General features: G+C 37.1%; 1 protein-coding gene and 1 long non-coding RNA gene across 9 annotated transcripts in view; one reads left to right on the top strand and one right to left on the bottom strand.

The window, feature by feature from the left end:
- Positions 1 to 14,239, bottom strand: part of LOC138740366 (glutamate receptor 3-like) — a 265,786-nt gene that overhangs the window by 134,472 nt on the left and 117,075 nt on the right. For all 8 annotated transcript variants that reach the window (XM_069892912.1, XM_069892910.1, XM_069892911.1 and 5 more), the window contains exons 4-6: positions 10,488 to 10,675; positions 7,307 to 7,360; positions 2,570 to 2,731 (exon numbers count right to left, since the gene is read on the bottom strand). In XM_069892912.1, the coding sequence (XP_069749013.1) occupies positions 2,570 to 2,731; positions 7,307 to 7,360; positions 10,488 to 10,675 (404 nt within the window). The remainder of the gene's footprint in view (positions 1 to 2,569; positions 2,732 to 7,306; positions 7,361 to 10,487; positions 10,676 to 14,239) is intronic.
- The window catches only part of LOC138740367 (uncharacterized), a 212,461-nt gene that overhangs the window by 84,554 nt on the left and 113,668 nt on the right, over positions 1 to 14,239 (top strand). The gene's annotated exons all lie outside the window — the stretch shown is intronic.

The raw sequence follows: 14,239 nt of genomic DNA, 5'->3' as shown, positions 1-14,239 counted from the left end.
TATGTGGATTGTGGAGGGTCATGTGACCTCACTGTCTGAAAGTTAATCAGAAGTTGCATCACCTGCCAATCAAGGTTGGACTCTGACCACCCATTAGTGCTATTGGCTCATTTAAATGATTCAGTTTCATCATTTCAGATGCCCAGTTCAGTACAGTATAAAACATTGCTATTTCCCACATTTCTTTCCATCTGCCTCTTGATCCAAGCCTCAGATATCACTCCATGCCAGGTCGTTACTGTGGACATCACTGGAGGAATCACAGGTAAGGTGTGCCATAATACTGCAATAGATCAGTGCTTGCAGAGAGCCACACCCCTGTTGGTACAGGGAACTAGGAGTTTGCATTTAAGTCCTTGTCTTGTTAGTGTGAGTTCGTAACTGTCTATTACTTAACATCGAGCTGCAACCCGAGGTACAGGGATTGGGATTGTCTGCTGAAGTCCCTGTCTGTGAGTGTGTACATGTGAGGGCGAGTGTGGTAGGGTAAGCAGCCACTGGTATTGGAGTTCCTTGAGCCTGATGCGCCTTCCTGCACCTTTATAGTTTTTGACTCATACCATGTAGAAGATAGGCGGCTGCTGGTATCAGAGTCCAGCTTGGGTCTGAGATGAATGTTGGTATAGCTATTAAGCAGTAATTAAGTATACTTTGATGTCTTCCCCCTGCTCATGTCCTGTGTGTTCAATAAAGTTACCTTTGATTGTAACGCTTGTGTCCAGACTTGTCTCTCTGTGAACCCACTGAACCTGATACTTTACCAAACACACCACCACTACACATCTGTAGAAATCTGCCAGGGTTTCTGATGTCATACCATACCTCCATAAACTCCAGAGGAAGAAGATGCTGATGTACTTTCTTCACAATTAATCCTCTGTGGCTTTTTCTATAATTGTTTCCCTTCAGGCACTGGTTGACGGCTATTATTTTGCTATTTTCCAGTCCTGGCCTTCGAGACCATCTGATCTTTCTCTCCCCCACAATTAAGAAACATCCTGCTCTGAACTGATGCAATTATTCTGTCTGATTACACTGCAATGGTAGAGCTTCCCTACAGATTTGCTTTTCATGCTAATTCATGTGACCACATTTGACGTTGGAACTTACACCGTTCCTCCTGACACTGGTCTGTAAAATTTGTTTATGCTCTAGATCTGAATCAACCATAATCTCTGTATTTTTTGAAGCTATTTTGTTACAAATTGCTTTTGTACATGCCCTTTCAAACTATAGATCTTGATCCTGATTTCAATTTGACTAAAAATGAGTCTATTTATTAAATGAGTTATTAATTGTCCTATGGAGTGTAAGTTTATAAGTATCTTGCCCTACGTCCACTAACAAAAGAATGATCATCACTGAGCCCTCTATTTTAATAAGATTATCCACCCAAGAAAATCTTTCCATCTTTTTGATGTAGGAATTGAAGGGCTCCAATGCCTCAATGTGGACACTTCGATTTCTGACAACCATTCTGCCATTTCCTCCTATTTTGTATTCTACACTACTTGGTCGATGAGTTGATTTATTTTTATTTGCCCTTGAATTAGGATGCTTGTCTGCAAATGTGCACACTCACCTTGAAAACACAGTCACATCATTACTTGATGTCCACAACACCTTCAAAGCCTGTGTCTTCCTCTGCTCTCTTTGTAGAGAGTATGCTCTGTGTCTTCTTAATCCTTCACCAAACTCATTAGAGATTGTACAGACTTGTACACAAAGGGCATGAGACAAGAACTCAAACAGAATGAGCATTTATTCAAGATGCTGTCACAGAGACTGGAGCTTACTTCATTGTTGTAACCTTTAAGGCAGTTTGTCCATGACACAGTCTGGAAAAGGATGACTGTGCAACAGTAAAGGTTAGTTGATCATAACTATTGTTAGATACACCCCACCAAAAGTAATTAATAAGATTGAGAGACTCCCAGAAATTGACAATTAGCCAAGAAAATGGGAGCCTGAGAGCCAACTGGTATTAAGGTCAGTGGGACCAAGATGGTGATTTAAAGATATCATCTCTTGTAATGAACTACAGTGCAAATCCATCCCAATGAACGACAAATAAAAATATTTATTTTTTAATTGTTCTGAAGACATTTGGATCGATATATGGATAGGAAGTGTTGAGAAAGTTCTGGGCTAAGTGTAGGAAAATGGACGAGCCCAGAATATCACCTTGGTCATAAAAGAGCCTATTCCATGCTGTGAGACTCCACGACTTTATTACTGTCTTCAGCTTCAATCTCCAAAATGGAGGGCTAGGATTCTTGTGAGAATGTTACGACTTTTTAAAAAAAAATAATTAAAAGTTGAGACTTTTCTGACTTAAAGGCACTGTTTCCTTGTTACTTTGGTTGGAAAACAATTGCTCTCAACTCTTATTTCTTATGTTTATGATCTTTTCCATAAGTATTTTATCAAACGGGCCCCTTAAGCACAAATCTGCTTGAAATATCAAAGCCATAATTCCTTATGATACAATTTATTCTTCATCGAACTTCTAAACCACAGCATTGCTGATTAGACAAGTATTTTTTTTTAAAAAATACATAGATCGTACCTTCAAAGTGCTAGCAGCTGTTCCAGGATACTCTCTCTGGTCTAACTTTGTCCACCTCTGCATGAATTTTTGTACCATTGGATCCTCGTAATTCACAAGTTGAAAGCCAGTTACGTTGACTCCTGTCTCAATAAACTTATCGAGTACAAGATCAGAGAAGCCCTGCAATGAATGGACAAATTATTGTAAACTATGGCAGTAAACTACTGCCAAAACAGTATACATTCATTGGATCCATGCTTGAGTCACACCACCATGGCCCCCCTCTCTCTCTCTCACTCAAAACTGAGTCACACCACCACGCCCCCTCTCTCTCTCTCACTCAAAATTGAGTCACACCACCACGCCCCCTCTCTCTCTCTCACTCAAAATTGAGTCACACCACCTCTCCCTCTCAATCATGAACACACAAAAATACACTTTATTTTCAAAGATTAATCCCTTTGCTCTTCCGCTAGTCCTCTGCAGAAGTAAATTGGATACTGGAGATCAATCACACTGTTTATTAAATCTCAGCTTTGACTCAGCTTGATGAGAGCAACATGTTAAGAATGGCACCAGTGTTGCCAGAATAAAGAATGTTGCAAGTATTCAAGATGATGTTAGTGCAACGTGTTCTCATTCAATGAGCAAAGCATATGGATATCCTCCAGGATATAATCTTCCGAACAGCATATCAGGATGTCTCAACTTAACAGTGGCAGTGTATTATTGTATTATTAGTGTCATAGCACACATTCACTCATGTTGAAGGATGTTTACCTATGAACCTATAATAATACCAAAATATCACCCAATAAAGCAAAATACAAGACTGAACTGAAGACTCAAATTCATTTGACTGCATGACTCGGATAAATCATTCAGGTTCACCGTGTATCTTGAATCATTTTGATCTAACCTCCTGAAGCTTGAGATGGTGACCCTAAGAAAATCAACATGTTGTTGAAGATGTTGACGTGATGGAAGTGTAAGCACATTCTGTCACTATTGTGTCAGTTGCTCATTGAGCAGAGTTAACAATGATAGATAGCATTGGAACTGTCATAAAATGCAGAATGAAAACAGTGTCAGTTGAAACTGTCGACTGCTATAAATTGCTCATTCTTCACGACAGCGAGTGTATTAGAAGCAGCATTGGAACATAAATTTCCAAATTATTTATCAAAAAAATCTCTGGCTAGTGTGACAGATTATGTTACATTTTATATTATGTATAGATATGTTTTTGGAAAATAAATTGTGGGTTTTTTTAAGCGTAGGTCACAAACAAAAAAAAAACACTTCACAATGCAGATCTCATTTATAATGCCAGAGCTCTGCTCAAGCCAGACAGTCCAGGCTCCGAGTGCCTTTGCAAAAACTTTGAAGAATGCCTATAGAGACTTCACAAGTAGGTGTGAATTGTACATACTGTGGAGTAATGGATTATTTATTTGGAAAGCAACAGGTGAATAGACTCAGAAGATTGGGTCCGGTGCCACAGTCTGAGTGCGATTTGCTGTTCTAAGAGGGTCATGTGGTTTTTCTGAGAGAGAGAGAGAGAGAGAGAGAGAGAGAGAGAGAGAGAGAATTCAGTTCTACAGTTCAGCAGCAGCAGCTGGGACTGGAACAGGACAAGCTGGCAAGCTTGTGGAAAACCCCATTTTGGAAGACGGGTTCTGAGTTCTGACTTCAGCCTATTCAAAGCCCTTGTGGTCCATCCAAGAGGAGATGGCTGGCTGTGTGGTGTTGCGCCTGAGATAAGGGAAGCAAAAAAGGATCTCTGTGATGACCTGAAAGAAAGAGATTTTCATTTGGAAAACCCTGATGGAGCAAGTTTCTTCGGCAAGACACTGAAGTGGCTGATCGGAAGGAATCAGATTATGTCCAACAAGCAAAAAAACTTTCTCTGAAAACCGACAAGAAACTTCTTGGATGATAAACATTTACCTTTCAAGCACCAAAGCCTGGTGATGATTCATAAATGTTAAATTCTGTGCACAGTCGAAGAATTGCCTCATACCAGTGAATATGAAGAAATGAGATTGGACTGTGGATCAAAGAACTTTGCTTAACTTATATGCACATACACGTGTGCTAAGAATTAGAAAGGGGTTAAGTTAGGTTAAGTTTTAATAAGTTAAAGTTTGATCCTGTTTTTATGTTTAAAGAAAATTAAAAGTAACTTTTTGATTAAGTAACCATTTGTCTTGGTGAATTTTTATGGCTGCTGGGTTTTGGGGTCCCCTAGTCTGATTTAAAAGCTACTAATGAATACAAGGTTATGGATTTAGAATTGAAATTGGCAGTACAGCCAGCTTTGGCATGTGTAAAAAAAAAACTGTTTTTTTACTGTCTAATTAGCAAACTATGCACTGTTTGGACGTGCTACTTTACCTCAGCTGTTGATAGGATTCAGGCAATATTGTACCAAAGGTAATATGTTATTCATTCTCAGCATGAGAAGTTTGCAAGCACCACATGCTTGATTGAGTCAAGGTTCAACTAATAAGTGACAAAATAGCAAAAGTAAAATATCTTCAGGATAGGATTTTGGCAATAATTTGCAAGAATTGCATGCGTGGTTGAGTTGAGAAGGTCCAACTAATAAGTGACAAAAAAAGCAATAGTGAAGTATCTCCAGTGCAATAAACTGAATGTGATATCTTCCGCTATGATTAATAATCCTTACTGTACAGCAGTCCTGATCAAAATAAGATGAAGAAAATATTTATTTGACAATGTCAATTTCTGCAGATTTTCTGAGCTACTCAGTGAATTGTGAAATTGCCCACTGAGGATATCAGAGGAATTACAAAACATGATGCCTTTCCTGAGATAATTTTGGGATGCAATTAGTCTGTGATTTCTGGTTGCAGCAAAGTTCTATTTCATTTTATAACGTTATGAAATGTCTTTGGAGTTATAGATTGACTAAACCTCACCACATGGATGCCATGATAAAATATGGATCAAATTAAGATTAATTATTGTTTAGAGATATTTTTGATAAGGTTGAAAATGCCTGTTTCCTTTTAAATTATTGGGTTGCTGCTGTGTTGACTCTCATTCTTAAGAGCTTTTAAAGGAAAAGAAACGTGCACACACAAGTGATGTTTTCAAGACAGCTAGAATGTTGTTTGGAGACAACAGAAGCCAAATTGGTGCCTTGTCATTTGAAAACTGCTCATTGCACCAGTTTAATAAGAAAGTCGGCAGATGCCGGGGTTGAATGCAGTGCACAAACGTGCCGGAGAAACCCAATAGGTCACACAACATCTATTGGAAAAAAGGGGTAACCAATGTTTCAGGTCTGGGCCTTTCTTCAAGGTACAACCAAAAACAGGCAGGTGCCTGAATAAAAAAGGTGGGGCAAGGAGGAGGGGAGAGAGGAAGGAACAGGGGGAGGTGCACTGGCTAACAGGAAAGAGGCATTGTGACAGAGCCTAAACAATGATTGGTAGCAATGTATTACCATTGCTTCAAAAGCAAGCTTCTGGAAGTTTACCTTTAATTTGGCATTTCAGTTTCACAGAGCGGTGGAGCAAAGAAAAATAAAAAATAAATGAAACAAATGGAATGATAACATGATGGCAATGAGACTCGGAGATCAAAGCAAATGTATCAATCAAATAAAACGAATCAAACAAAATATGAGGGAAGGAAAGGCAAAAACAATATTAATTATCTCCCATCATTAGATGGGTGTATCTGGAAAACAACAATGTTACAGGATGTTTAGCTTGATATTTGAAAAAAGAACATTATGATTTCACATTTCATTCCATTGCACCTGATCAGTGGTAATGATCAGGTGAAATGATAACCTTTTCACAAGTTTTATGGAAAAACTGAAGGTCTTAACTATCTACTATTTCACAAACTATGCATTGCAATTGCATGTACATTTTAAGACAAAGCATGCTCTTTTGTGAGTTTTATTTGTTGAATATGAGCTTTTATGATAAGCTTGAGGCACAAGAATTGGAATGATGAAGATGCGATAAAAGGTTATATTTGCTAACACCAACCTGAAAGTTCTTCCAGCCATTAAAAGCAAAATAGAATTTACATGACTCTTTTCTGACCATGCTTAATTTCAAAAACATCCCTTACATCTACTAAAACCAATCAGTGGCTTCATTGCTTCATAATTAAAGTCAGTTCAGAGCAGTGGACCTGAAACTATATACAATTAGATTCAGTTTTCTGAGGTTAACTTCACTTGGACACCAAAAGATGGCAGACAAAGATCTTTGGGCATTGTTCTTGGGTGGAGTTGAATTAAATTGTTTTTAAGTGAAGCCTGGAGTGGTAAATTATTGTTAAGTGAAGGTGCTGGCTCGGATATTAGCGTGCCGAGTTCCATCCCAAAGTGATGAATGACAGCTGCAGGTTAACTATATTAATAGGGTGGTATGGTTAGTGTAACAGTTAGTGCAACACTGTTACAGTGCCAGCGACTAGGGTTAGAATTGGGCACTATCAGTAAGGAGTTTATACGTTCTCTGCCCGCCAGCGTGGGTTTCCTCCAGGTTCTCTGGTTTCCTCCCATCCTTCATAAATGTATGGGGGTTTTAAGTCAATTGGGTGTAATTGGGCAACAAGGGCTCATCGGCTGGAAGGGCCCATAACCATGCTGAATGTCCAAAAGTTTTTTAAAAATCAGTAAACAATCAATATTGTGCAATTGTATCATCAGGCCATCTATTGTCACTGTCTTATCCAAACCCCATGATTTAATTGAACACTTACCAGGGTGGCCAGCATGTAATGGTAACCTCTGATGTTTTTCCCAACATTTACAGCCTGTATCACAAAAGAAAGTAATGATCGATGAAAATGTTCCTTGACATAATCTAACCAACTCCAATCAATCAAACAGTATTATGAATATTTAGCCAAAAACAGGGAAGAAATCATTCTGATGGAACATCTCTGCACAGGCTCTGCTAAAACTCATTTGTCTTTTCTATCTGAAAATCAAAAAAATGCAAATGCTGGAAATCTGAAATAAGAAGAAGATGATCCCAGAAACAGTGTGCAGGTTGAGCAGCATTAATGGAAAGAGAAAAAGTGTTAACATTTCAGTTGTTTCTATGTCATTTTTTGTATCTTCATATTGGTGGGAAGGAGGGGAGGGGGCAGGTGTGGGAAGAAGCTAAAGAACTGATCTGATGCAGGGTTGCAAACTTCGAACGTCAACTCTCCACAGATGCTGCCTGATCTGTTCTGTATTTCCAGCATTTAATTTTTGTTTGAGGCTTCGAATATTTACAGTTTATTGAGATTGAACTATTAGGCATAAAGTATTAATGATGTCCAAGATTAATTTCCAAACTGCTTTGTGCACAGCTGGACAACTTTCTATAAGTTATTCATGCAATTGATTAATACCTCTATGGTTTGTGTACATATACCCAGGGCATGCTAGCCATTACATTGTTATAGAGCAGGTATTCCTTATTAGCTATCATCTGTCACCCAAATAAACTACTTCCAATTCCATCATTTTATTTTTTGATCATTTTTGAAAATGCCTCACTGGATATTCAGTAAACTCCTCAAAAATGTGCAATTATTTTGTAATTTGTAAAAAAAAAAAAATCCTGCTTTATTTCTGCCAAATTAATTGTTCTGCTATTTATCTGTTCAGCTTAGTTTTCTAAATTAATAAAAACACATCAAGGAAACAGGGGATATTTTAATTAAGGGAATATGGCTTTTCTTGAAACATACATCCACAAGACTAAATGTTGTTATGCATTAGAAGTCCAGCCTACTACTGTGTAATCAAATAATTAAACTCTTTGGCAAAGAAGTGGGAAGTAAGGTTTTTTTTAAAAAAAATCACCTCGGTTTCTCTTCGTCTTTTGCAACTGTCTGTTAATTAAAATGGTCAAAAGCTCTCATTTGTCCACAACTGGATTTCATTAGGGCTCAGACCACATTTTCCTCTTCCTTTGAGCTTGAACCAGATTTCTTTTTTTAATTCAGAATTTTCTAGAACTCCTAAGTAAAGAGTCCACATAATGTTATTTCTTCTCTTCAGATCTCTCCAGAACAGTTCATTTTTGGCTACTCATTCAGTTGATCTTTTGACACTTAAGGGATACATTTTTGGATATGGCTCAGCAAATTAAACTTTGTGGATATAGAGCTACTTTAGTAGATTCATGTTTATAATATATTGCACTTCAGTATTAATAATTATTAAAATGATTTGCCTCCCCTGTCGTAAAACCCTACTATGATGTCACTTGCATGGCCCCGATCCTAGAAGAAACATCATAAATCAGAGAAACTAAAAAAAATCCAAAACAAAAATCTGGGAACTTGAAATACCTGTAAAAATTGAAAATGCTGATAATACTCAGAACATCTATGTAGAGAATAATGAGCTAACATTTTAGGGTTTAAAAAAAAAACTTTAATTAAAATAAAACCAATTAGCAAACATATTGCAACATTTCAAACTTAATCCAAATACATGTGGTATTTTAGAAAATAGAAAAAAGAGTGTAAGAAATATAAAAGAAAGGAAAACCTCCTATTAATCCCCCCCATCCCCTATAAGCTAAAAAAAAGAGGGACAAGTAAACCACAACAGGAGAACTTCACTTTCTGATACTTTCAAACATAAATATTTATAGAGACTGTTTGAGATCAATTTAAATTGTAATACCAACAGTTTGTAAAGATGGGCTCCATATTTTACAAAATGTATGATATTTATCTCTTGGATTGAAAGTAATTTTCTCAAGTGGAACACAACTCCGAACTTCTGCACACCATCTGTCCAATCCCAGATCAATATCTGACTTCCAAGCTATAACAATACATTTTCAAGCTATTGCCAAAGCAATTTGAACAAATTTTACTTAATACATATTCAGTTTTAATTTAGGTTTAACATTGGATCCTGTGGGATTCTTACTCCAGTTATTCAATCTAATAAATTACCATTTCAAGCCCTAAAAAAGTTTAATTGTGGAATCCTGCCAAGTTGAATGCAGAAGAAGTACCAACTTCTTGTCCACAAGCTAGCATTTTAGGTTGATGAAATTGCTTTACATGAAGGATCTGTTGAAGAGTCATGGCCTGAAACGATGTCTGTTTTCCTCCTGCAGAGCATTTCCAGCATTTTCTATTTTATTTGATTCAAAAAAAAAATTCCATGTTTTTTTTCTATACAAATACAAAGCTCCACTTTTGACTGATTTGAGCAGAACAGTGAATACTTAATGGCATCATCCTACTGCATGGTTATGTGCCCAATCAGTTCTTTTCAATCAATAAATAGCAGTTCAGTGGATTTTTAATCTCAATTCAATAAATTTCACAATGGTCCTTGATAACGGTTTGGGGAACAAGAACAATTGCACACCTAATCTTTACTTCCTCATCAGATGGTGCTGTTCTTGCAGAATAGGATAAAAATTTCAGAAAATGCTGAACATGCTCAGCAGTCCAGACCCAATTATCTTATGTAACTGAAAAAAGGGTTTTTCATGCAAGCAGCGAAAGTAGTCAATCTCAGTGTTGCGCCGGGTTGGCGCACACCTGAATTGGGAGAGACAGACATCCAGCTGTACTCAAAAAATAGCTGTAATGACATATTACGATCACGATTTATGAACCTTGTGAATTGACCTCCATTTCAGCTTACAATCTCACACACCCTGAATTGTGAACCCCTAATGCTACAAGAATGATCCTTTCGTGGTAGCAGGAAACAGGATTACAGCACTCGTGCTAAATAAATTGGACATTATCGATAGATACTCTCAAAGGGACTCATGTGACTTTGCATCGAAACAAAACTGAAATTCTATTATTATCACTATGCTTGACAGGGTTACTGAGGCTCGGCCATGAATGCAAAGCAATCTTTTGTTCATTTTTCTGTCAAATGTATTGCACGAATAGACGTTACCTGATCCATAATCGCATTGAGTCGATTTAATTCACAGTCTATCAAATATCTTCTCTCTTGCCTCTTGTCCATTTCCTCAAAGATCCGTCTGTACTCCATGACATCAGTGATGCTTCCAACTGATTTTGCTGTAACTTGCCAGTTGTTCTGGACGGCAGCTTCCATAATTCCTTGCAGGATGGAATATCCTGTTAAAGAAAAAGCACAAACTTAGAAAGTAAGTGCTGAATTAGTTAAAAAAAAAACTGTTGCGATTGTTGTTTGATGGTTCAAATGCTTTCCATTTGTTTCCAAAGTGATATGGGGGTTAGGGTTATCTTGTTTTAATGCTGGAAGTTGTTAACCCAATCAAACTTTTTTTATTTGTAAAGAAGCTTTATTTTTTGTTTGTAAGTGGTGCAGACCACTTACCAGTTACGAGAGGCAGGATACATTCTGAGCTCTTGGAATTGTACCATCTGGGTGCAGATAAAGATGCTTAAAAGACTGCACCAATTTAGGCATTCAATGGTTCATCGCATAGCTGTAATATTCTCATACCTCTTCCATCATCATCTTTTTCCAATCGAATGGGAACCCCCCCTCTCCTAAAACTGGGCTAGTCCCCAAATCTGAAATGAGAGGATTGTCCGGGTGGGCTTGCACTGATGTGAACCTCAATACTGCAATCATTATTTTGTACTGAAAGATCCTGAAAAAATGTTTTCTCTGTACTCGTGAATATCATCTTTGCTCTACAAATCTGCATATTGTGACAAGTAAGAGGCCATAGTTTCTGCGATAAGCATTTTACTGCTACATTAAATAAATGTTCAAAGTTAAGACCTTATGGATTTAATTTTTACTAAATTTGTAACATGGAGATTGCATTGAAACAAAATGGAATACCCCCAGACAGAATTTAACGTACGGACATGCCTTTAGTTATTAGTGTTTGCAAATACAATAAAAATGTTGAAATTAAAATTCATTTGGATACATTTTCTTCCTTTTCTTTGAGTATTGAGTTTGCTTTATATCTTCAGATGCTTAACTTTCTTTAATAAAGCAGTAACTTTACCTCTTCCTAGTCCTTGAACAGATACACACACTCATACATTTATTCACATATAATTAATGTATGCATATTGGATAATGTGATAATAAAAGAAAGAATAATTGTGACACCTCAATATTTGTACAAATATTAGTATATGTTATAGTAAGAAAACAAAGCAGATACAACCAAAGCTGCAAGCGTGTTGCAATAAAGTATGGCCAGTACATGTCAAGTGTTATAAATATTAACATACACCTGGTGCTAAATCTCTAAATTAAACTCAAACTCAATTGTCATTCTATTTTGTCTGCCGACTGAAAATCCAACAAGTAAGCCAGCCTTCTCCCAGATAGAACCCAAGGCTGAATCCAGGGCTTCTGACAAGTGACATTGCTGTCTCTTTGAATGCCATTTTAGATTACAGTGCAATAAGAGCAGCACAGCCCAGTATAATAAGGTCAGTCCAATAGCTTTTACTTTTAAGGTACAATCCAGCAAGCCCCCCACCTCTTCTACTTCCTCATGGTTCCAGAACACCACCCCCCACCCTATTCATTAGTTTTCTTCTTTTGAAAGCTGCTATTGCATCAAGATCTACCATTCTCTCTGGAAGTTCCAACTCCTAACCAGCTGTCTCATAAAAATATTTTTTGTTTTGTTAACTCTACTTCATTGTGTCAAATATATTAAATGCATGACCTCTGTTCACCAGTCCTTAATCCTTCCCTATATCTTTATATTATAAAGATTAAACAAAACAATTTTCACAACCATTCATGTTTTTCATAAAATCCATGTGAATTTTAGAAGCTGGAGGCCATGATTTGCATGCTGGTCACCCACCCAGTGATTGAATAGATTCCATTCCCAGCGTGGTCCTGTTGTCCCCATGGTTGGGGTGGCAGTTGCAATTCCTGGCAGGAATTCAATTTTCACCTTGTTTGCTTTGTTCTGGAGGAAATTCATGAAAGGTTGAATAACTTGCAGCTTAACAGTAAAGAAAAAAGGGCATTTATATGCCTCATGGAGTGAGAGTTTTACAAATTGGAATCATGCTCTTTATCCCAACTGGTCCATGGTAAGTTAGTTGTCTTTCCCAAACACTAACCATCCACAACTCTCATATTTCCAAAGCAATGTTTATTTATTTGTCGAGATGAATACTTGTCCAGCATATGTATTGTATGTTATGTCTGGTTGTGTATCTGAGTGTTTTGCACTGAGGACCAGAGAATGCTGTTTCATTGAGTTGTATTTGTGCAATCAGATGGACAATAAACTTGACATTTCTCTAAGGTTCTAAACCTTTACCAATTTACTGAAATGTTGTTGATCAAACTGGCAAGATGTTTGTGCACTGCAAGATCCAAAAATCAACCATGTAAATGAAGGTTACTGACCTATTTACCTGAAACTAATTTAGGGAGAAATATTGGTAATTAGGGATTAGTCAAGAAGGGAGACTGCAATGGTATGAAGAATAGTGGTGGAAAATTAGAAGCATTTTTGTTTGATTGAGAAGCTTTTATTTTTCATTCCTAACAGTGGGGGAGTACATGTTCAATTAGGAAGACTGGCTATGCTTGCCCATTGGTGGAAAAGCACTTCCTGGAAGCTCAGGTACAAGTTTCAGTGATAGTTTTAGTACTGTACTTACTAAGTAGTTTCTTGATACATCCTACCTATCTCAAAATGGTTGGGATTTAGTCCAAGTATCAAACTCTGAAGTATAAATAGAGCATACCACAGCTGATGAAGTAACTTGATTGGTAGTGAAAAAAAATCCTATTTTGATACTAAATGCTGGTTTATCCAACATTGTGTTTTTACTTCAATAATGGTGTCTGCAGACTCTTGTGTTTTAGCATTGTCAGATTGCCCTCAGAACTAAGTGGTGCCTGATTTTTAAAGGCTTACCCCTGATCCAGAAAGGTTTGATTGAGGCACTAGATAACTTTGCAAACAATTTACATCATCGCTCTTATGAAGCATGACCATAAAAACACAGTTAAAGTCTGAGTTTAGTTCAGTACGTGAACTGACGGAGGGGAAAAGACTGATGTTCAACTTCCTTTTACTTAACATTCATTTTCTGTCTAAGATTTATGATCCATAAACTATCTTGCAAGTTATAGAAGGCATAGAAGACAGGTGATGAATATTTCAAATGTGGAATAAGTTGGGAGATCTGAGAACTCGGATCAATTTGTCAGTCCTGCCGCCAAGGAGATCTGTGATATGAGAGAACAGAGGCTGGATATTTGGTGCTGTGCATTTGTACTGTACACCGTTGGGAATGCAGAATTACTGAGTTAGTGATCTTAAAAAATATTCATGTATTGAACCAAGTATGTTCTTGGGATAAAATCAATCTCTACATTTTTGCAAAAATCTCTCAATGCAATTACATACACAGAATTTTATAAACTTCTGCTGCCAAATGTATCAGCCATTTTGAACATATGATAAGATACTATAAAGCAGAAAGAAATGACAAAGATAATCTGTTCTTATCAGAAATGTTTGCTAGAAATCCCCTACTTTTGTAGTACAAGTCGTCATATGAAATCCTTAAAGACCATCTCTCTGCATGAAAACTGTTGATTGCTTCAGTCTTTGCTCAAGAGATGGTATCAGTTGACTGTCCAGTATTTCATGCATTTATTTAATTATTGTCTATACTCATGTAATTGATCAATTTTTTGGACCATTT

This window comes from Narcine bancroftii, chromosome 8, assembly GCF_036971445.1.
Source record: "Narcine bancroftii isolate sNarBan1 chromosome 8, sNarBan1.hap1, whole genome shotgun sequence".
In the NCBI taxonomy this organism is placed as follows: domain Eukaryota; kingdom Metazoa; phylum Chordata; class Chondrichthyes; order Torpediniformes; family Narcinidae; genus Narcine; species Narcine bancroftii.
Note: the sequence above shows the minus strand (reverse complement) of the source record. Positions and strands in the feature narration are given on the sequence as shown.